A 24,461-nucleotide genomic window follows, 5' to 3' on the forward strand; every position below is an offset into this window, starting at 1 on the left:
CCAGGCTGGAGTGCAGTGACGCCATCTTGGCTCACCGCAACCTCTGCCTCCCGGGTTTCAAGTTATTCTCCTGCCTCAGCCTCCCGAGTAGCTGGGATTACAGGTATACGCCACCACACCCACCTGATTTCGTATTTTTAGTAGAGACGGGGTTTCTCCATGTTGGTCAGGCTGGTCTCCAACTCCCAACCTCAGGTGATCCGCTCGCCTTGACCTCTCAAAGTACTATGTTACAGGCGTGAGCCGCCGCGCCCAGCCTAACTCCCACTTACAAGTGAGAATATGTGGTTTCATTTGGTTTTCTGTACCCGCATTAGTGTGCTGAGGATAATGGCTCCAGCTGCATCCATGTTGCTGCAATCTCATTCTTTTTTTGTCTGGGTTGTATTCCATGTGTATACCTACCATATTTTCTTAATCGGTCTACTGTTGATGGACATTTAGATTGATTCCACGTCTTCGCTATTGTGAATAGTGCTGCAATAAACATGTATGTGCATGTGTCTTTATCGTAGAACAATTTATATTCCTTTGGGTATTATACCAAATAATGGGGTTGCTGGGTTGAATGGTATTTAAGTTCTTTGAGGAATCACCATACTGCTTTCCACAATGGCTGATTCCCACCAGCAGTCACCACACCTGGCCAATATCTTATGCACACATTTTCAGACACTGATGCTTCTATTGTTATTATAAAAATTCACAGGATGTATCTACTAGATCAGAGTGTGTGTATATACATACATAAACATGCTCTAGCAGATAAATCTATATATATATATATATACACACACACATTTCAGGGAGATATGGATATATCTATACATATATATACAGATATCTACACATATACACATATAGTTATACATACACATATATACGTATGTATACATCTACACATATATACAAACATACACACACATATATACACATATATATGTAATTTTTATTTTAGTAGGTGTTTCTACCTGCCTTCCTAGAAACAATGTAGTATTTCATATTTTAACCAGAGTATATAAGGGTAGGCTCTTCTCTCACCAGGAAATTTTTGTTTTGTTTTAGTTTTGTTTGTATGATCAATAAAATACATCACTTTTTTTATTTCTATGATTCCTTGTGCATTTGAATATATTTTTGTATGACTGACCTATTACAATTCCATCTGTGAATTGTCTGTTAATATGTCTTGCTCATTTATTTCTATATGGTAGTTTTCTTTTCCCTTCTTGAATTTTAAGAGCTCTTGGTAAATAAGAGCTAACATTTATAGAATGCTTACCGCTTCCAAAATGTGATATCTCTTATAATTCAACATAATTTTGTATTTCATTGAAAAGTAAGACTGTCTTACAGATTTATTATTTTTATTTTTTGACTGTTAGTACAAAGGTTAATCTGACATCACAAAAGGAATTGTGGAGTTTTCCTTTTCATATGCTTTGGAATAGCTTAAAGTATATAAATTATTCTTTAAGGGTTAGGTTAAATTCATTTGTGAAGAATCCTACACTTTTCAACGGTACATCTTTAATAACCTACTAAATGTTTTCTGCAGCAATTAGTCTAATTTTCCACTTATTCTTTTTTTTTTTTTTTTATTTATTTATTATTATTATACTTTAAGTTGTAGGGTACATGTGCATAACGTGCAGGTTTGTTACATATGTATACTTGTGCCATGTTGCTGTGCTGCACCCATCAACTCGTCATTTACATCAGGTATAACTCCCAATGCAATCCCTCCCCCCTCCCCCCTCCCCATGATAGGCCCCGGTGTGTGATGTTCCCCTTCCTGAGTCCGAGTGATCTCATTGTTCAGTTCCCACCTATGAGTGAGAACATGCGGTGTTTGGTTTTCTGTTCTTGTGATAGTTTGCTAAGAATGATGGATTCCAGCTGCATCCAAGTCCCTACAAAGGACTCAAACTCATCCTTTTTGATGGCTGCATAGTATTCCATGGTGTATATGTGCCACATTTTCTTAATCCAATCTGTCACTGATGGACATTTGGGTTGATTCCAAGTCTTTGCTATTGTGAATAGTGCTGCAATAAACATACGAGTGCATGTGTCTTTATAGCAGCATAATTTATAATCCTTTGGGTATATACCCAGTAATGGGATGGCTGGGTCATATGGTACATCTAGTCAAGCTACCAATGAGTTTCTTCACAGAATTGGAAAAAACTGCTTTAAAGTTCATATGGAACCAAAAAAGAGCCCGCATCTCCAAGACAATCCTAAGTCAAAAGAACAAAGCTGGAGGCATCACGCTACCTGACTTCAAACTATACTACAAGGCTACAGTAACCAAAACAGCATGGTACTGGTACCAAAACAGAGATATAGACCAATGGAACAGAACAGAGTCCTCAGAAATAATACCACACATCTACAGCCATCTGATCTTTGACAAACCTGAGAGAAACAAGAAATGGGGAAAGGATTCCCTATTTAATAAATGGTGCTGGGAAAATTGGCTAGCCATAAGTAGAAAGCTGAAACTGGATCCTTTCCTTACTCCTTATACGAAAATTAATTCAAGATGGATTAGAGACTTAAATGTTAGACCTAATACCATAAAAATCCTAGAGGAAAACCTAGGTAGTACCATTCAGGACATAGGCATGGGCAAAGACTTCATGTCTAAAACACCAAAAGCAACGGCAGCAAAAGCCAAAATTGACAAATGGGATCTCATTAAACTAAAGAGCTTCTGCACAGCAAAAGAAACTACCATCAGAGTGAACAGGCAACCTACAGAATGGGAGAAAATTTTTGCAATCTACTCATCTGACAAAGGGCTAATATCCAGAACCTACAAAGAACTCAAACAAATTTACAAGAAAAAAACAAACAACCCCATCCAAAAGTGGGCAAAGGATATGAACAGACATTTCTCAAAAGAAGACATTCATACAGCCAACAGACACATGAAAAAATGCTCATCATCACTGGCCATCAGAGAAATGCAAATCAAAACCACAATGAGATACCATCTCACACCAGTTAGAATGGCGATCATTAAAAAGTCAGGAAACAACAGGTGCTGGAGAGGATGTGGAGAAATAGGAACACTTTTACACTGTTGGTGGGATTGTAAACTAGTTCAACCATTATGGAAAACAGTATGGCGATTCCTCAAGGATCTAGAACTAGATGTACCATATGACCCACTTATTCTTATCTCAATTTTAGTGATTTGTATTGTACTAGAAAATCAAGTTTTCCAGAATTTTGCAAAATTGTTATAAAATTGCTTTCAGTTTTCCTTTAATTTCTTCTGCATCTGCTGTCATGCATCTTTTCTCATTTATCTTGTCTAGTTTTTATTCTAAGTTTTCTTTGTTATGACTGGGATAGCTTTACCTATTTCATTAATCTTTCCAAGAGCCCACTTTTAAATGGATTAATCTTACTCAATTTTCTATGTTGAATGCAATTTTTATTTTTTTCTATTTTTATAATTTCTTAAGATACACACTTCTTTTATTTCTATCTTTTAAAAATCTTATGGCTATACAGTTCTCTCCGAATACAGATTTCACTGTGCCTACATCATTAGAGTGTGTATGAGTTATATAAATTTCACCAAGAGCTCATGAACATTTTACATTTATGTGCATTTTACTAAGAGGGAAATAGAGTATCAAAAATAAATGAAGCTTCCACAAGGTCTGATTTAAAACTGTGTCTGGATAGAAGATATTTCATTAATTACATCTAGTGAATTCTCCACAAAAAGCTTTAAGAGACTCTCTCCAAGTTAATAAACATTTCACACCATGATATAGACAAGGAATATTATTTTGGTTGTGTTTTGTCTCTTGCTGCACATGTCTTCTTCAAACTACCAAGGAGTATAAGAAACACTAATTAATAACTATGAAGACTCTAGAGGAGGAAGGTATTTGTCATGCCTGAAAAGGTATTGTTCATGGCATTTATATTACTCTTGAATGCCTCATATTGACAGTCTGGTCTGTTTTGGCCATGAATTCTCATAAGCTCGTTGCTGTTATAATGCCGTATTTCTTACTATTAGCTGTAAGTCATAATGTTTTTAGGAATTCAATACTATTTACTCTTAATCATCACCATGCCATACAGTAACTTCTCTTTTACATACTTTTTTCTAATACACATTCTGGAATTATGTCTTTTAAGAATTATCAGTCTAATTGCTAAATAACTGAATGGTAAAAACAAATACTAAAACCTTTTAAAATCTGTGTTAAGTGAATGATTACATTTGTCTACTAAGCAAAACAGAAAACATTAATACGACATATTTAACATACGAGCCTACTGTATCAGTGTTGTGACATGCCCTCTATGGCTGGAAATTAAATATTGGGGTCACTATGGTTACCCAAACTTCTGGTTTCCTGTTTTGCATAATGAAAGCATCTGATACCAAATCAATAGGTGTGAAAATTGATATTCTGTGTGAAAATGTAATAGCATGCCTTGAATTTTTGCAGAAATAAGTTAACCTATGCAGGACATTTGACTTTTGTAGTTCCTGTCAACAGGCCTAAGATTTTACTCATAAAGTAACATTCGATGCTGTCTCAGAGTTTTACACTGTTAGCTTTGGAAGTTGCTTTATTCAAATGTAATTTTGGAGAATAGAAAATCTCCATCGTTTGCTTTGACATAATGGAAACTTATTGTGACTCTAGCAGAATATTTAAATGTGAACGATTTAGAAACATCTCGAGTTAGAATAAGCAGGCTGCAAGAATTGCACATAGAAAATCTAATATCTTGAATTATTCTTTAGAATGTAGTAGTCTCCTGCTGTCTATTTTAAAGGCATGGGACAAGAATTGAAGGGGGTCCCTCTTCTGTCTCCACACTAATACTTACAATATGTAATTTTGTATAACGACATATATTTAGTAATTCTAAGATTCCTATATAATCATTTCAGAGAGCATTTACTTCCAGGTATTCTACCTCCTAAATAAGTTTGCTAACCACTGGGCTATGAAGAACAACTCTCGTCATTTGTTTATTTGAGAGAGGCAAAAAAACCTCACTGTTTTGTTTTATCCCAGTTTCCTTTGGGAGCATGGATGTAATTTCTAGCATGGTCAGTGATATTTTCTTCAAGCTACGTTTAGATATCCCATGGTGGCTTACAGTAAAGGGATTTATACTTATCATATTGATATATTCAAGATTTAATACTACTTAAGAAGACCTTAATATTAAAGTAAACCTGAAATATGATGGTTTTCTGAAAGATTACTGACAGGAACAAGTTGGTGTAATTTTTTGCTTTACAAAAAGAATAGCAGACTAGGGTTCATCAAACAGAAAACAGTAAATAAGGCTTCAGAATGAGGGGCATGTAACTTGAAAATAATTTCAATAACCAAGTCAAATAATGAAAATTGAAGTTCTTAGGGCAGAGCAGAAGGAGAGAGAGAAGGGAAAATGATGAATAAATGTAAGAGTTATATTCCTGTACAGTGTGTGTGTGTGATATGTGGTTTCTGTATAAGAGAGAAAAAAAGTGACAAAGTTCTGACAAAGCTTTAATGGATTTTTTTCATACAATTTTATTTTTGTTAGATGCAGAGAGAGATGGATGTTTAGAGGTTTGTGTATCATTTAAGCATTTGTGGTTTTAACTTGGAAGTTGCAGAAAGTTGTATTTCATTCACAGGGGAACCATCATCTTCATAATATATGGTATCTGCCTCTTCTTGCCTTTTTAGACAACCAGTGGCAAGGACATTTCAGAGCTACAAGCTCTAATGAAAACACATCCTGCATCATTCAGCCAATTGAAATTAGACTAAAGCCGGTGGTTTCTCACATTTGTTTCAAAGGAAGTGATTTTCCCAGATCATTTCAGAGTTTGATATTTGTCCTAAGGAGAAGTCACTCTTGTTCCCTCATATGCAGTATAAAATACAAGCATTTTTAAAATTAGCTAAGGGAGGGGGATAAGGGTAAGCCACATTTTTCACTCAGTCTTGGTGATTTTAACTAGATATGAAATGATACAAACTAAATATTATAAAATAATTTCAAAGATTATGAAAGGAACCATGAAATATTCTTAAAAGTTTGAGTTTACTTCCTTAAAAGGAATCTTAAACAATAACTAATGAGGAAATTCCACTCATTGAAATTTATTATGTAAATAGCCTTCGTGACACTGAAACCTCAAGCATGTACTTCCACCATCTATTTGGTTCTTTCATGTTCATTTCTTTCTCATGAAGTGTATATAAACTGAGAAGTTCCTTCCAACATTCTATATAAACAGAATTTGCTTTTTAAACATGTTAAGTGTCTTTTATCAGATGTCTGCCATCATGTAGCCAAGCTAAAGGCTTCTCCATATTCAACAGAAACTTCTCAAGTATTTATATAATCCTTCTAAATACAATGCATTTTTAAAAAGATAAAAAAATATACAAAAAGCAAAGTAGTTTCATTGCCCTGCAGCATGTGCTTTTATACCACATTTAAGATTTACACTGTTTAAAATTTCAAGACTGATGGGCATAAATCATACCTATTTTCTTCCATTGAGAGACGCATGTATTGAATCTTTTATTAAATCATAAATAGTTCAATATATACAACCTAAAGGGTGGGCCATATTGCCACTGTGGACCTGGCTTTCCAATGACAGCTTTTTATTCCCTTCTGTATCGCCATATTCCAAGGATTATTTTTGATTCAGATATAGAAATTTACATTAGATAATTTTTGAAGCACATTTTGGCCTTGACATATTACAAGATTTAATTCTCGGTAACCCACTACAAAGATAATATCTCTATCTTCAGTGATTAAGTTTTACATATTTAGTCATTCTTTAACTATTTTTGACCACTCACTATATGCCACGCGTAGAATGTTAAGAATAGAGATAAATTTAAAACTAGACTGTTTCAACAAATTGCTTATGGACAAGTGAAATGTTAAATTTTCTTTATATTTTGGATGTGTTTATGATCACTCTGATACATCGCAGGAGAATTATTTTTAATGGAGTCATGTTTTCATTTACTTATCTACTGCCTCTTTGACAATAAAGAATCGACGCAGTTAATACAAATATCTTATAATCCTAAGAAAATATGAACATTTAATGGCATGAAAGACATAAAACAAATATATAAAAATAGAAGTTTTGATGCAGGTAATCTGGTTGAACGTATTAATAAAATGCAAACTAAACTTTTTGGGAAAGTAGCTCTTTTAACTAAACTCAACAAAATTTCTTATATAGAATATATACTAGAGGGCATTGCTTGAGAAAATGGACACTGTCCTCAATACTTTCACAACTTAGAATGAACGATACATATACTTTCTGTATATTATTTAATTTGAATTGTTATATTAGGTATCTTTTATCTGGCAATATAGAATGTCACTTTAACAACAAAATCAACCCATATAGCCCCATCTTTTTAAGCTCAAGTCATGTATGCTCATTTCAAGGAAAAAAAAGCAATAGCTACAATAAAAATCTTAAAAGATACTTAAGTGACATTATAAAAAACTAGATGTACCATATGACCCAGCCATCCCATTACTGGGTATATACCCAAAGGATTATAAATCATGCTGCTATAAAGACACATGCACACATATGTTTATTGCGGCACTATTCACAATAGCAAAGACTTGGAATCAACCCAAATGTCCATCAGTGACAGACTGGATTAAGAAAATGTGGCACATATACACCATGGAATACTATGCAGCCATCAAAAAGGATGAGTTTGTGTCCTTTGTAGGGACATGGATGCAGCTGGAAACCATCATTCTTAGCAAACTATCACAAGAACAGAAAACCAAACACTGCATGTTCTCACTCATAGGTGGGAACTGAACAATGAGATCACTTGGACATAGGAAGGGGAACATCACACACCAGGGCCTATCATGGGGAGGGGGGAGGGGGGAGGGATTGCATTGGGAGTTATACCTGATGTAAATGACTAGTTGATGGGTGCAGCACAGCAACATGGCACAAGTATACATATGGAACAAACCTGCACGTTATGCACATGTACCCTAGAACTTAAAGTATAATAATAATAAACAATTTTAAAAAATTATATTTCAATTTAAAAAAATATATTTTTAAACAATACTATTTATAGTCATAATTATCCCAGCAGACCTCCGTATGTGAACATAATAGGTAACTGAGTGTATCAATTTTAAGTTGAATATATAAGAAATGAATCAATACTATTTTCCCTTAAAGCAAGAGGTATACTAAAGGGGATGGGAAGAATAAACTCACCCAGAAAATTATTTTAAAAGAGAACATGCTGCAATTTGAGTAGTTATATTATCTTCCATCTGAATGTGAGTTTAATGAATACGAGATTATGTTTGTGTATTTGTATCTTCCATAACAAGTATTTTGAAAGAAGTAAACATTTACTATTAATGCATTTCGCAGATGATAAAGTGGATCAAAGTCATGGCATCATTTGCCAAAGACCCAATAGTTGATAAGTTACAGAGTTTACAAGATCTACCTCTTCTGCAAACTTGAGAATTCATATGAAGTGCAGATATTTTACAGGCCTATTGTGTGGATTGACAATTTCGTGTAAGAAATACTTGTCTAACAAATTAAATTTGCAATTTGTATTTTAATACTAGATTTTATGAGTAATAAATGGAAGTAGTTTATAGTCAAATATATTCTGACATGCTCCAAAATATATATTATATGGCTATTTAAGTTTCTGAATATTTAAAGGACACATAAAATTCTAGTTTTAAGAACATTTTAGAATCTTCTTTATCTAACATTATATGCCAGCATGTGAACAGTATATCATTTTTCAGATCAGTGATATTTGACAACCATTCAGTCTAATTCAGTGACAATTTCCAATGATGGGATTAAGTGAATATTTGAACATAGCTGTCATCTGAATTTCCGCCCTAGACTTTTTAAATACTCACCTTGGATTTGTGATTTAATATATAGCAATGACTCTATTTGCTTTGTAGCATCTCACATTGTAGATTTGAAGTTACTTGGTAAAACTTGCCACCTTGTGATAGACAATTGATGAGCTGGTACAATGAACATAATTATTAGATCTACAACCATTGTCAGTTAATATTAAATTATATTAAGTCAGCAAAGTCTTGGTAATGTTCCTAGGGTATATTTCAACACTATACCTTTTGTATGAATCTTTATAAGAGGCATTAGAATTCATAAAATGTAAGCATGGAAATCTTAAGAGGGAAGACAAGGACACAAGCTTAGAGAAAGGAAGACAGATCATAATACATCTGGGGGGGGGTGTAGTTTAAAGCACCATAGACAGTTAAATCTCTATCAAATTTGCAATTTCTAAGTTCCTTTACCATACCAAAAATTAATCATTAAACTAGACACAAAATGATTAAAAGTGCCAATACCTAATAGAGAATACTCATTGATCACAACTTAGTTATATCCAAGGAAAATATATTGACAAGCCAGTTTAAATTACCTATTAAATATCTTTGAGAGAAGAGAGTTCAGGAAGTGTAGAATTGAATTTAAAATGCATAATGAATGGCACTACTCACAAACAAAAGTGGGACAGGGCAAAGAAATAATAGAAAGGCTGTATAAGAGATGTTTCATCTTAGCTGGGATATGCTCTACCTTCAAAAGCTCGTAAAAAGAAGCTATGGATACATTTTTACCTAGAGCTGATGTGGAGTCAAGAATAACCACTTAGTAGCATATTCTCCCCTTTCTTAGGATTTTGTATTTTGTTTGCTTTTTAAAATCACAACCAACTATTACAAATGAGCTTTGCTCTCAGCAAATATCGCAATAAAGGTATCACTGCACTTGGAAGTACTTTCTTCTCAATAAGTGACTTTCCAAAATACATTATTGATAGCAGGGATAACTTCATGCTAAAACAGCCACCACAAAGAATGCAAATCGGAACACAAACGTGGTGTCTGAGCTCTACAGATATAAGCTGAGTGGCATTCAAGTGAAGATAACAAGTTAAACACCAGGACAGGGAAAGGAAAGGAAACTGGGGAACAGGGTTAAATTGAGGAGCTAGTTTAGAACTACAGAATATGCTAGAACTAGTGATTTATGGCAAAGGGACAAGCTAAAATGGAGGAGACCCTAAGGAAAAAAAAGAAAAATGACCTTGACCTTATGATCCTGAAATTACCAAAAAGTATCATTTTGAAAAGACACTTCTAATATTCCTTTAAAAATGAGAGGGCTAGTTTTTTGAGTGATTTTTAAAGCCAGGACTTATTTTTTAATAGGTTTATAAGAAATATGAAGGCTGTTCATATGATTTTCTATTAGCAATTATCAATTTCCTGGTGTGTAGACAAACTTATCACTGGTGTTCAATTTTTTTTTTCTTTTGGAGACAGAGTCTTGCTCTGCCAGACTAGAGTGCGGTGGTATGATCACCGCTCACTGCAACCTCCACCTCCCGGGATCAAGTGATTCTCATGCTTCAGCCTCCCCAGTAGCTGAATTACAGGCACCGACCACCACACTTGGCTAATTTTTTTTATTTTTAGTAGAGATGGGGTTTTGCCATGTTGGCCAGGATGGTCTCGAACTCCTGACCTCAGGTGATCTGCCCGCCTCAGCCTCCCAAAGTGCTGGGATTGCAGGCATGAGTCACCACGCCTGGCCTCAACTTCATTTTTTATAATAAACATATATAGTATTTTGGCGTAGAACCCGTTTTTGGTTTCTGTATCTCTTATATTTAATATTTCCCTTCCATTTTTAAACTGCATACATTTATTTTTCTCCCTCCCTGTTCGGATCACTTTCATAAGATATTAATCTATTTCATATTATAAGGAACTAGCTTTATATTTTATCTAGTGTTTCTTCTGTTTATCTTTAGTTCCTACTTTCCTTAGAGCATTTTTGTAACATTTTTAGTTGAAAGCTTGATTTATCTTTTTTTTTAATGAAGATAAAATCAAAGACAAAAATTCAGCCTCTCCGTAGAGCCTAAGCCATTTCTTATGGGTTTTCATGTGGAATGCTTTTTCCTTCACAAATGTAGTTTTATACTCTTGGTTTCTTATTTAACAAGCCTTAACCAAATTGAATTTACAAGTGTATTATTAGTTTCTAGTGTTATTAAATATGAATTTTGAAAGTTTGTGTAATGACATTTTCACTGCAATCAAATATATTATCCATTTATAATTTGTGTATATGGCAGGAAATTTTTTTAGTATTTTCCTATGCCTTCAGTAAGTTCACAACAAAGGGCAGATATCAGAAGTGACTCTTAGCTTGTCTTTTCTGGCTCTGGTTTTCTCCAGAAGAATAAGGAGGAGTCCTTAGTCCCCAAACTAGCCAGAAACCACTTCTACTCCCTGTCATCGAATAGAAGTGGTATGGCCTCAAAGGTGATTGGCTTCCCAGTACATCCAACAAAGAATGGGCCCTAGCCAACATTAGAGTTCTCAGTATGCAGATTCTCAAGTCCTCATTTTGCCCAGAAACAAAACAAAACAAGACACCTGAAATGCCAATTATACTGTTTTCCACTCCTGCTTCACTAACCCACCAAACTTCACCTCTTCTTTGTATGCTATGACTACATCACCTAGCATCTCTTAACCTTGGACTTCTGGTTAGACTAAACTAAGGAGCAGCACTGGCAGGACATTGGAGGATTCTATGGAGAGCCTAAGGTATCACCTTCTCTCAACTTCACCAGGCAATGATTTGAAAATAACTGCATTCTTTAGATACCTAGGGGCTCAGTTCACAGTTGTATCCAGTGGCCCTCTCCCAAAGTGAGGGATTTTATCAAATTCATAGCCCTCTCCCCTTGACTGCTTAGGTTTAGATGTAGTAAAGGTTATTAACTCATGCTAATCCCTGCATTCTTCACCACCGTTTACTTCCTTTAATCCTGCCCACATTTCTATAAATATTCCCCTCATTACACTCTTCAACTTTTTGTGTATGCCACGTGTTTAGTATCAGGACAGTTAATACACTTGACTTCACAAAATACCTTAAAATTGTATAGTGAATATATCAGTGGATACCTCAATGAACTAAAGATGAAAATGCGTTTGCCCTGCCTGTGAAAGACATCACATAGATCTACTGAGCTCTAGCCATTCCATAGGCTTAGGGGAGAGCATTTCCAATAATTTTCTGAATGCCTGGTTGAGAGTTCAGATTTGAATTTAGTTAATATAACTGAAGTTTTTAAACTATTGCTGTTCTTGCACATCCAACTTTATAGGGGGATTTATTGATAATGCTCACATTTTATAGAAATATCTACTATGATTTTGGAGTGTGGAGATACAGAAAATCACTATTAAATCTACAGTTATTTGTACTCTCAATCTTTTGCTGTTAAATGTGTTGTAAACTTAACAGTGGTGAATTAATGGCTCTAAAAATATATTTCCATCAATTTCTCTTCGTGGATTTAGCAACATTTCTACTATGTGATATGTTTTCGTTATCGACTATAACTGTCTTGAATAAAATGACACTCTAAGTTAGTATTCTATCACTGATTTTTCATTTTATCTGATCTTTTTTGTATTATACTTTAAGTTCCTGGGGTACATGTACATAATGTGCAGGTTTGTTAAATAGTTACACACGTGCGATAGTGGTTTGCTGCACCCATCAACCCATCACCTAACATCAGGTATTCCTAATTCTATCCTTCCCCTAGCCCCCAACCCCCAAACAGGCACCAGTGTGTGATGTTCCCCTCCCTGTATCCATGTGCTCTCGTTGTTCAGCTCCCACTTATAAGTCAGAACATGTGGTGTTTGGCTTTCTGTTCTTGTGTTACTTTGCTGAGAATGATGGTTTCCAGCTTCATCCATGTCCCTGCAAAGGGCATGAACTCATTTTTTATGGCTGCATAATATTCCATGGTGTATATGTGCCACATTTTCTTAATCTAGTCTATCATTGATGGACATTTTGCCAACATACATATGAAAAAAATGCTCATCACTGGTCATTAGAAAAATGCAAATGAAAACCACAATGAGATACCATTTCACACCAGTTAGAATGGCAATCATTAGAAAGTCAGCAGAAGATGCTGGAGAGAATATGGAGAAATAGGAATGCTTTTATACTGTTGGTGGGAGTGTAAATGAGTTCAACCGTTGTGGAAGACAGTGTGGCGATTCCTCAAGGATCTAGGACTAGAAATACCATTTGACCCAGCAATCCTGCTACTGGATATATACCCAAAGGATTATAAATCATTCTACTATAAAGACACATGCACACATCTGTTCACTACTGCACTATTCACAATAGCAAAGACTTAGAACTATTACTGATTTTTAAAATAACCTGATTTAATGACCGATTTCAAGCAACGTTTTTAGTCATTGTCATCTCATTTAGACCTGAGTCGAAATGCCAGCAGTGGCTCACCATGCTTTCTTCCTCCCACCCCCACCTCACTACCTCTCTGCTATCCTTCTCTGCTGTTTCCTTCATCTCTATACTCAGTCTACTCCACCTGCTGAGTCCTCATTCCAAATGCTTTTTCACCTCAAGGTCTTTATTACTCTGCCTAACCCATCTTCCTATAATTCCACGGCTCACTCCCTTTCTCCAAGTCTCTGCTCATATAGGAACTGAACCAAAAGGTCTCCTCAGACCTTAGTCTTTTTGTTCACTTAACTGTCACTAAGTATACATGCTTCATGTCGCCTACCATGGGGCTGTTATCTGTGACCGAAAGGACTGCACTTGCTCTGATACCAATCAATCTTACATACCTGTGAATTTTAAAAGGAAATTTGAAATGGCCCTATCTACTAATGTGATTATTTGTATCCTGCACAGGCTCACTGATATAGAACACACCCAAGCTCATCTTTAGAAAAAAATCCTGCTCGAGCATTTTGATTTATTCTTCCTAATAATCAGACTAAAGTTGTACTTTTTTTTGAGACGGAGTCTCTCTGTGGCCAGACTGGAGTACAGTGGCAGGATCTCGGCTCGCTGCAACCTCTGCCTCCTGGGTTCAAGTGATTCTCCTGTCTCAGCCTCCCAGTAGTAGCTGGGACTACAGGCACCTGCCACCACGCTCAGCTAATTTTTGTGTTTTTAGTAGAGACGGGGTTTCACCATGTTGGCCAGGATGGTCTCAATTTCTTGACCTCATGATCCACCCACCTTGGCCACCCAAAGTGCTGTGATTACAGGCATGAGTCACCGCACCTGACCTGCATTTGCTTTTGAACATCCATGTGTTATCGTTCAGCCACAGGCTAAGGTAAAGGTTCCTTTGTTCCAAGTTTGGTTTCTGCATGAGAACATCTTGAGGTTTTGTCCTCTAACGCAGAGGCCAGCATCTTATGCAGTTCCCCCTTAAAGCCCTAGCTCAGATGAAAGCATCATTAACATCTGCTTTTGAGCAACTCCTCAAATTCAAGCCATTATTTTGGGGCCTTTTCCCTCCTAAAACATTAGGAGGTTCTCTATTTTCTATAAGAGATGTTGCCTTCCAAGAAGAGATTCCTATGATATTAATCATATTCTGATTTTATATTCACTTATATTCATTTAATAATTTCATTAGAAAACATGGGGTCTATGATCAGATTGATATATACGGCCCTTGTTTGGAGTTTTGGAGGTTGTAAGGTCAGGTTTACTTTCCCCTAAGTTCCTCTTTGAAATTGAAGTGTAATACGCATATAGAAAATTATATGTAAGTGTACAACTTGATGAGTTTTCTTACAGTAAATACATGTATAACATCTATCAGGTCAAAACATGGAACAGTGAGCACCTCAGAAGAGTCTCTTATGCATTTTACTGACTTGCTCCTTTCAAAAGTTAACCACTCTCTTCAATTTTAAACACATGGAAACATTTTGCCCGTTTTTGAAATTTAATTGAAATAGTAGGTATACTTTGTCTCATTTATTTCACTCAAATATCTTTCAACAACTTCATCTTGTGTACTGTGTGTGTAGCTATCATTTGGTCATTTTCATTGCTTTGTAATATCCCATCATGAGAATATATCAGTCACTTCCAGTTTGGGCTATCACAAATAAAACTGCTATGAACAGTCTTATATATACCTATTATTTGCAAACTGGGAAATGTATTTCTGTAACTTATATGTCTACAATAGAACTGCTAGGTGGTAAGAAATGTGCATTTTCACATTTAGTAGATTATGCCCCACCCTTTAGTTGTCTGAATTATATATTTCCACAAGTTAGTTGTGAGACTTCCAGTTGATCCATGTCCTCATCAACATGTGGCATTAGTAGTCTATTTCAGTCATTTTGGTAATTTTGTATCAGTATATCTCATTGCAGTTCTATTTAAATTTCCCCAGTTACTGCTGAGGTTAAACATTTCTTAAATATGATTCTTGAATTTGTGAACACCTTTTGTGTTCCTGTTCAATTTTAGTTTCTCATTCTATAAAACCTGAAATTTAAAAAAATAAGAAAAATAGAAGACTGGGATACTCCATATTGCAAATGTGTCAATTATTCTCTATAGATTTTAACTCAATGCTAACCGTAACTTCGAATGCACATGGAAATTGAAAAGATTACAAAACAAATACAAAAATAGAAAGGGCCAATAACCAATAAAATCTTGAACAAAGGGGAAAAACCTAGTTCGCCAGATACTAGGCTGCATTATAAAACTACATTACTCCACATGACATGGTATTTGTGTGTGTAGAGAGAAATAGAACAATGGAGATGAATTGAAGTGCAAAAATAGACCCACATATGTATTGACAAACTTTTATGACATACTACTGTGAAGCAATGAGGAAGCAGCACTATTTTTAATAAATGGTGCTGTGTCAATTAGATTTCAAATAAAATAGTCTTAACCCATTCCTCATACCATATGCAATAATCAATTTCAGATAAAACAGATCCAAAATCAAATGGTAAAATAATGATTCTATAGATAATAACTCCGTATAGCATCGTAATAGTTTTGTGTAGGCCAGTATTTCCTCAACAGGACGTAAAAATATAAACTATAAGTTTTAAAGAATAAACTATACCCAAATGAAGAACTTGTTTTTATTAAAATTTACCATTGAAGTGAGTAATAAGGTAATCCAGAGAAGGAAAATACATTTGCAACTCAAAACAAAGGGTTCATATCCAGAATATAGCAATAACTCAATTTTGATGAAGTCCAAGTTCACTTTTCTCTTTTTGAAACATGCTTTGGATTCAGGTATCATAACTATTTGTCTATCCCAAAGTCATATAAATTTCCTTCTATGGTTATCTGTTTTATTGCCAGGATTTTTCTGGTTCCCTTGGAGTAGGCAGATAGCCAGCAATCAGTAGGCAAGGGAGTCCCCTAAGAAAAGTCCTGGAGATGCTGTTTCACTGAGTCAGTGCTGCTGGCTGACAGTCAGCAAAACAGACAATGACTGCACTGGCCATGCTGATTATGTCTGGCGTTGTGGCTGGGCTCCTCTAGCCCCAAAGGGGACTTATCAGGCCCTTGCCAGAGATAACCACACTAGGGATTTTTCCCCACTGACAAACATGCACACACTCCTCCGAAAACTTGCTGTATTCTTTTGCTCACTGTAATAGCGTTTAACACACACACACACACACACACACACACACACACACACACCCTGGGTGGTGATTTTAGATGCCAATGGGATATGGTATGTGTACTAGCATGTACAACCAGAGCATGTGTGCCCCCAAAAACCTCCCAAAACATACTTGCAAGTAACACCCCCAATACACCCTTTCATGATTTATCACGTAAGAGTCTCAAAGTTCCCCAGCACTAGCTGCTGTTGGCTCCTTGTTCTTTGTGTTCACATGCATTCAGTGTTTAGCTCCCACTTATTGAGAATATGTGGTATTTGGTTTTCTGTTTCTGTGTTCATTTACTTAGGATAATGACCTCCAGCTTCATCCATGTTGCTGCAAAGGACATGATCTAATTCTTTTCTGTGGCTGCATAGTATTATATTCCATGCTGTATATGTACTACCCTTTTTGTTTTTTGTTTTGGAGACGGAGTCTTGCTCTGCCTCCCAGGCTAGAGTGCAGTGGCATGATCTCCTCACTGCAACCTCCAGGTTCAAGCAATTCTCCTACGTCAGCCTCCCGAGTAGCTGGGATTACAGACATGCACCAGCATACTCAGCTAATTTTTGTATATTTCGTAGAGACAGGGTTTCACCATGGTGGCCGGGCTGGTCTTGAACTCCTGACCTCTGGTGATCCACCGACCTCGGCCTCCCACAGTGCTGGGATTACAGGCATGAGCCACCACGCCCAGCCTGTACCGCATTTTCTTTATCCAGGGTTGACTTTTATACGAGATCCAAAAGTTTGTTTCTTTAAATGACATTTTCTTGGTGGGGACAGTCCAACTACATCAAATTAAATCTAATAATTCTATGTTCTGCTCTTTTCTTCAGTGTTACATTTTGAAATGGAATATGATATTTTGATATTTCAAGGACATTTTGTGTAACTTTAATATTTTTAATTTTCATAACATAGATGACACCGATATTTCTAAAGGGTCTATCGGACTAATAACAAAATCAGTTCATAGATTATTCTGGCTATAAAGTGAAAAATCTACAGCTAATTTCTTCATAAAGACAAACATCTCTGTAAAATAACTTTCATAGGTTAAAGGTGACAATGACCCTGAATTCATAAAAATCCGCCAATTAATTGCTGCACAGTTTGTTTCCATATCTTGTGTAATGTCATCTCCCTGCCAGATAAGTTGAGCAATATTTGGGGGAGTATATTGTTATTAATCTATCCCTGCTTATGGTTATTTTAAGAGTAAGTGATCAACATACTCAACGTACTTGAGTTTATCTTTGAAAGAGAAGGGTAATGTAATCAGGGATCTACTAAGTGCCTGGTGAATGTATTGGTCGATTAGACAGATTTTAGGATGTTAATAAGAAAGGAGGACTCTGCCTCCAATGCCGTGACACAGGTGAAGAACCACCAAGTGGTTCAGAGGAGATTAGAACTCTGACCTGCCTACTTGGTTTAGCTGTGATTACTTCTTCTAATACAACACACACATTTTAATCCAGTTAAATATAAACCAAAAATAGAAAACAAATCTGTCATTCTTACCCCAAGTAAAAAATATTGATGTTTCTGTATAATTTATATGCTTGGAGACAACATTTAATAAGTGTTGGCTTGATTTAAACGAACGTCATTATCAGGTTTAACCACACTTAGTATATCAATATTTGGTATAGTAAAATCCATGTGTTGCACCGAGCACTGCTATAAGAAACTGAGTTCACTGGGCATGGTGGCTCACGCCTGTAATCCCAACACTTTGGGAGGCTGAGGCAGGTGGATCACCTGAGGTCAGGCTTCAAGACCAGCTTTGGCCAACATAGTGAAACCCTGTCTCTAATAAAAATACAAAAAATTAGCTGGCCATGGTGGCATGTGCCTGTAATCCCAGCTACTCAGGAGGCTGAGACAGGAAGACAGGAGAATAGCTTAAACCCGGAAGGCGGAGATTGCAGTAAGCCAAGATCGCACCACTGCACTCCAGCCTGGGGAGACTCCATCTCAAAAAAAAAAAAAAAAAAAAGAAAAAAGAAAAAAAAGAAAAAGAAACCGAGTTCACTGCAGGACTTTGTCCAAACACAGCTGCATGAAGTAAAATCTGAAAACAGAGAGCAGCCTATCAGGCCTGGTCTATGCCTTTCCCTTCCCTCTGTGGCAGCATGCATTTGCTTCCTCAATTATATTAGCCACAATCAGACATACACGAATTACAACATGTGCTCTCAAATAAGAACCGGTCTGATTTACAAGAGAATTCGAGATACTTCCTCTGCATGTGGGGCCAAAGCCCTCACTCAAACATGAGGCATGCTGTCTCACAGCATCCAGACCTTGTCCAGGGCACTACTTACATTATTGTTCTGCAAAACCCGCAGTGCCTTGTTGACATTGTTCAGGGCATGAACTCTTGTGGATCCTTTTTCTTTTGGCTGCGAACAAGACAAAACAGTGTTCACTGTCCAGCAGAGAGACCGACAATCTACTAGAAATGAAACCATTTATGAATTTCACTATTAAGTTTGAATATTGTAAATGAACACAGCCTGTGAGGCATTAATATCATGAATCTAAATACTTTGGGCTAATCGTCCTTGGCCTGGTAGATTTTTAGCATAAACCAACCACTCTGTAAGAATGACAACACTTTTTCTTTGCAAAGTCTATTTTGGTATGATTGTTCCTTCATTCTACAGCTCAGTTGGGGATTACTGCATGACCACCAATGAGAGAAACATCAGCATGAATAAAAACATCTTCTAGTAAGATAGAAATACAAGTTAATTACCAAACTTTTCAGGAAAATTTAAAGAAGATTTGACTCTAGCAAAATTATATAATGCCAAATAGGGTTAAATAAACCTTTTCTGCAAAGATTACCTTAATTGTCCTTGTCATTGGAAGCTCTAAACCTCAATCATCTTTGGTTCCCTAATTTTATTCTCAAGCCCAAGAGTTGTATCTTATCCTGTAATTTTTAAACCAACATCTGCATAGTTCATTGCAATATACAAATTAACTCATTTATTAAGTTGTAGAGTTTTAGAAATTCTACCATTATGATACCTGTTGTATTTACTTTTTATTTTCATTTCTTTCACCTTACTACCAAGCCCTTATTAGCTATTGCCCAGAAAAATATAACCTCATTCCCTTCTCTTCTCACTCACCATTTGTTTCATCCTTCCTGCATATCATCAACAATGATGTTCCTGAAGTAAGCCCACTGCCAATGCAAACCACTTGCAAAGTTCTCATCTAAACATTTGGGTGATTATAGTTAACAGTTAAGGGCAAGAGCTACAAAGCTGGCTGTCTGGGTTCAATTTTCAGCTCTGCCATTTTTGTGCTGTGTGACCTATGTAAAAAACTTAATCTCCCTGTATACCAGTTTTCTCATCTGTTAAGAATGGACTTAATGAAAATATTAGCAAGAGGCATACACAAATTACAACATGTGCTCTCAATAAGAACTGCTCTGATTCACAAGAGAATTTGAGATACTTTCTTCTCTGCATTTGGGGCCAAAGCCCTCACTCAAACATGAAGCATGCTGTCTCACAGCCTCCAGACCTTGTCCAGGGCACTAGTTATTGTTCATATTGCTCAAACCATTGTACATATGGTTTCTGGGAGGATTTAGTGTGTTAATATGCATAAGGCACTTAGATTGGTGCTTGTCACACATATTTGGTACAACATTAATATTATTGATTTTGTAGTATGTGCCAAGTACTTTGAATGCACTACCTTTAATCCCTGTCTTGCAAGGCAGTTAGTTTCATCCCCATTGTACAGAAGTGAACCTCAGGTTAAAATATCCAATATATAGATTACCATATAACTAATCATTGATGGAGCCAGGACCCAAACTTTTGTCTGTCTGTAGAGCCCAAGTCTTGCAAATTTATTTCCTTCTTCTCTACTTACCTTGTGTATGTACCAAACAAATAATCTATTTCTATTTCTTGCATTTAACTCCTATACTTTCCAACAATACTCCTGATCTTTCTCAAGTAGTTCCTTACCCTACAACTCCTTATCATTTGCACTGCCTGCTGAACAACCCAAATTAAGCTAAAGCCATCTTCCTCTCCAAGGTGACTTGCCTGATATCCTTTATAACACAGTATTGATATCTCATTCCTTTGATTTCATAAAACATTAAGGCTAACCTTATGAACCAGAATCTCCATTTTTACCTGTTAGATTTTCCTCCAAGAATGTTAGAATGATATTGGTTTATATTCTGATATTTTCCCCACTTTCCACCAAAAAGAGGAAGAAAAATAAGGCCATAGAAAGACATTAAAAAAAAAAAAAGCAACAGCCAGACATGGTGGTTCACACCTGTAATCCCAGCATTTTGGGAGACTAAGGCAAGTGGGTCACTTGAGGTCAGGAGTTCGAGACCAGCCTGGCCAACATGGTAAAACCCCATCTCTACTAAAAATACAAAACTTAGCCAGGCATGGTAGAACATGCCTGTAGTGGCCGAGGCAGGAGAATTGCTTGAGCCCAGGAGGCAGAGGTTGCAGTGAGCCAAGATCATGTCACTGACTCCAGCCTGGGCGACAGAGTAAGATTCCATCCAAAAAAAACAAAGTGTGAAAGAAAAGCAGCAAATAACCAATCTTCTTATGTATATACAGATAGCACACAAGTTTAATGGTAATTATAGGACTTAAAGTTTTGAAAATAATTATTCAGATCCATCCTCTGCCCAGTAGACAAAAGCCATATATTTCCTTTTAATCAGTTACATAATTATAGTCATAAGATTTAGCAACATTCTCCTTTGTATATCATACTCACATTAAATGTACACATGTGCATATGTATTAGAACCAAAGATAGTCTCTTTTAAAAAGCTGCAGTTTCTGATCCTGAAGTGGGAACTTAAAATCTGCCCCTATTAGAGTCTCCTTGAGGAGTATTTCCTATTTTATGATTGTAAGGCAAGTACCTTCCTTTTAACCCTGGGGATGCTCTGAGCCAATAATCCAAATGCAGATGCTTCTGAGTAGAATACTAAAAATGTCTGTCCAATAGTATACATGGACTCCCATTAGGAGAAGATGTATCTCTAGAAATGTAGAAGTCAAGACAAGGTATACAGAATTGGAGTCGTGGGATTGGAAGCATTCGTTAGAGAGGTGATTCTGCTTTACGGGAAAGGCAAGATCCTCAGACCATGGCTGACAGGTCTGTGATTAGGACAAACAATGGTGTATGAATTCTGTTAGTAGCAGTATCTGAAATTATGTAATCTATACTGGCATGTGTAAATGTTTGGTGATTTTTCCCTACCTGGCCAATCTCATGGATATTTTGTTTGATACTTTTTTCTTTAGTGCTATTACTAATTAGGTTCATTTTGTATTAGTGTCTATGTATGTATGTGCATAAATGAAAATCATGTGGATTTTTTAATTTTGCCAAAATTATTTTTTCTTCATATCAGATGGGTAGTGTGCCAACATCCTAAGTTTAGAGGAAGGCATATCTCAAATCTAAGTATAAACACCCAAAACATGCTTATGAATTACAAAAGGATCTGAAATTATCTTAAACATTATGTCTGTACGAAATGTGTTAACTCTGACAAAATTTCTTTGGGTGATACACGGGTTGACTCAGTCAGGAAAATGACCAGGAAGGATTGTAGCACAGGAGAAGTGATTATGCAGATATACTTGGAAGTGAAAAGACAACAGACTCATACAGAGGGCCAGGACAGGCTGAGTAAGCCATAATCTTTGAAAGATTTTTCATGAACATTTGGAAGACACTGGGACTTCTAGTATTCGGTAACTGAAAGTAGGACTGACTCCAGAATTCAGGAGAAATGATATACACAGAGACACACTGATTTCTATAAATATATTACATATCCATATATATGTAAATTGTTCACATAGGAGATGAATTATACACAAATGTATCTCTAACTAGTGAAATTAAGACTAAGTTTACACGATGACCTCAAATTGGCTCAAAGCAAACAGTTCAGCTATAAGGCAATAAATCTGATTTTTCCCCTTGACTGAAGTTATTATTTCAATATGTCATCAAGTTGTTCTTATATTAGTACAAGTTCAGACTTCTTGAAAATATATCAGTTTTAATATTAATCTCACATACTTGAAGATAATAAATGAAAGCATAAGGGATGTCTCTTCTCTATAGGACTTCAGGATTTAATTGAGGAGGGATGTCAGTCATACACTAAAAACAAGACAAAATGGGCATTCTGTGGAATTTGAGAGGGAAAAAAAATCAGCAAAGGTAATGTGGGAAAAGCTTTACTGAGGAGAAATCAAGGTTTCTGGGAGACTGTTTGGGTAGACAGAAGTACAGAAAGAAATGGAGGCAAGTAAAACAATGTAGGCAAAAACCCAGAGATACCTGACAGTATATACTGAGAAAAAAGTGGCTTAGCCTAAGAGTTATAGGAAGCAAGTTGGGGGAGATAGCATTTTTGCTAATTGACTTTGGACGACAGCTTCAGTTTGTATAATAAAACAAAATCTGTGTGTGTCTGTGCGTGTCTGTGTGCATGTGCTGGGGAGTTGTAATGAAGGGCAAAGATAAGAGATGAAGGCAATAATTTAGCAGAATTTGATAGGTAGAACAGTTATTTATGACTGTAGACTGGGGGCTTAAACTCTACTTTTTAGAATAGCAATCTAAGAAGATTATTTCAGGGGATTTCAATTTGAGTTCTTCTCCCCCCCCCCACCCCCCCCCCGCCGTCCCCAGTGTAAGATCTTGATCAGCATGAATTAATTGATCTGTAACTGTGTATATCAATCATGTATCTTCACAGGAATTCTGTGAAGTTAGACAAGATAACAGTTCAGGAGGAAGTGATATTCTCATCACATATGCTGTCACGTATTACACTATAATGCCTGTACTTTATTATGCTATCCCCACATTTATAAATACAGGTTCATTGTAAAATAACTTCAAAATACACAAAAGTACAAAGATAATTTTTCAAGTCATTATGTATAAAAGCCTTAAGATATTTGATAAGATAGATACCAAGTAGTAAAATTGAGTAATATCTATTAGTATAAATTGTATTACTGAAATTTTTACCTTATTTTTCTGCAGGTGGTAGACTATGCCAAATGAAAATCCTACGAGGTTGCTTTACTAAAAGAAATAGGTATTGCTAGTTCAATCAGCACTGAGTAAGTTAATTTTACTAGATCTCATATAACTATGTTTTCAGTTTCTGGTCTGAAATTCTACTAAGTTTAAAGTTAACTTTCTTAAAATTAAGTCACATACCAGTTTTTGCCCTGTCAGGCCTTCAAGGAGGTCTAGGAGGCGTCTCCCATCCTGTAGGTCACTGAAGAGGTTCTCTATATGCTGCTTCCCAAACTGAAATTAAAAAAAAATATATACTCAATGTAACAAAGCACACTTCCAATGATATTTTCACGATTCTGCCTTTTGAAAACTAAAGTTATATTTAAGGATAATTAGTGTGTATAATTATCTACCAAAGATGATGAAGAAAGGAAAGTTCAAATGACAAAAAAAAATTAAAAAATTTGATCATAGATCAAGTCTATTTGAATTATTTTGAATAGCAAGATAGGAGATTTATCGCCTAAGTGATCTAATTAATTCACTTAAATGAATATAGATTCTGTGAAGGAGAGAAAAAAATAGGAATGATCAGGCAGTTAGGGGTAAAGGGAAAAGTAAATACGCAAAGCAGCAAAGACCACACAAATCTACCTGGGTGGGTACATAAAGTTTAACCATTCTTGGAATATACAGAGTATTCAACATCCTCATCACTCAGAACATGCTTGCTGTGC

At 35.9% G+C, this 24,461-nt stretch overlaps 1 protein-coding gene and 1 non-coding gene across 10 annotated transcripts in view; both read right to left on the reverse strand.

Moving 5' to 3' along the window:
• DMD (dystrophin) overlaps nucleotides 1-24,461 on the reverse strand; it is a 2,157,177-nt gene that overhangs the window by 1,763,119 nt on the left and 369,597 nt on the right. For all 9 annotated transcript variants that reach the window (XM_077988314.1, XM_077988313.1, XM_028842274.2 and 6 more), the window contains exons 3-4: nucleotides 23,923-24,015; nucleotides 18,975-19,052 (exon numbers count right to left, since the gene is read on the reverse strand). In XM_077988314.1, coding sequence (XP_077844440.1) covers nucleotides 18,975-19,052; nucleotides 23,923-24,015 — 171 coding nt within the window. The remainder of the gene's footprint in view (nucleotides 1-18,974; nucleotides 19,053-23,922; nucleotides 24,016-24,461) is intronic.
• Nucleotides 22,079-22,177, reverse strand: LOC114675269 (small nucleolar RNA U13). Its single transcript, XR_003726350.2, has one exon. It is a non-coding gene; the product is annotated as a small nucleolar RNA U13 (small nucleolar RNA).

Source organism: Macaca mulatta, chromosome X (assembly GCF_049350105.2).
Source record: "Macaca mulatta isolate MMU2019108-1 chromosome X, T2T-MMU8v2.0, whole genome shotgun sequence".
Classification (NCBI taxonomy): domain Eukaryota; kingdom Metazoa; phylum Chordata; class Mammalia; order Primates; family Cercopithecidae; genus Macaca; species Macaca mulatta.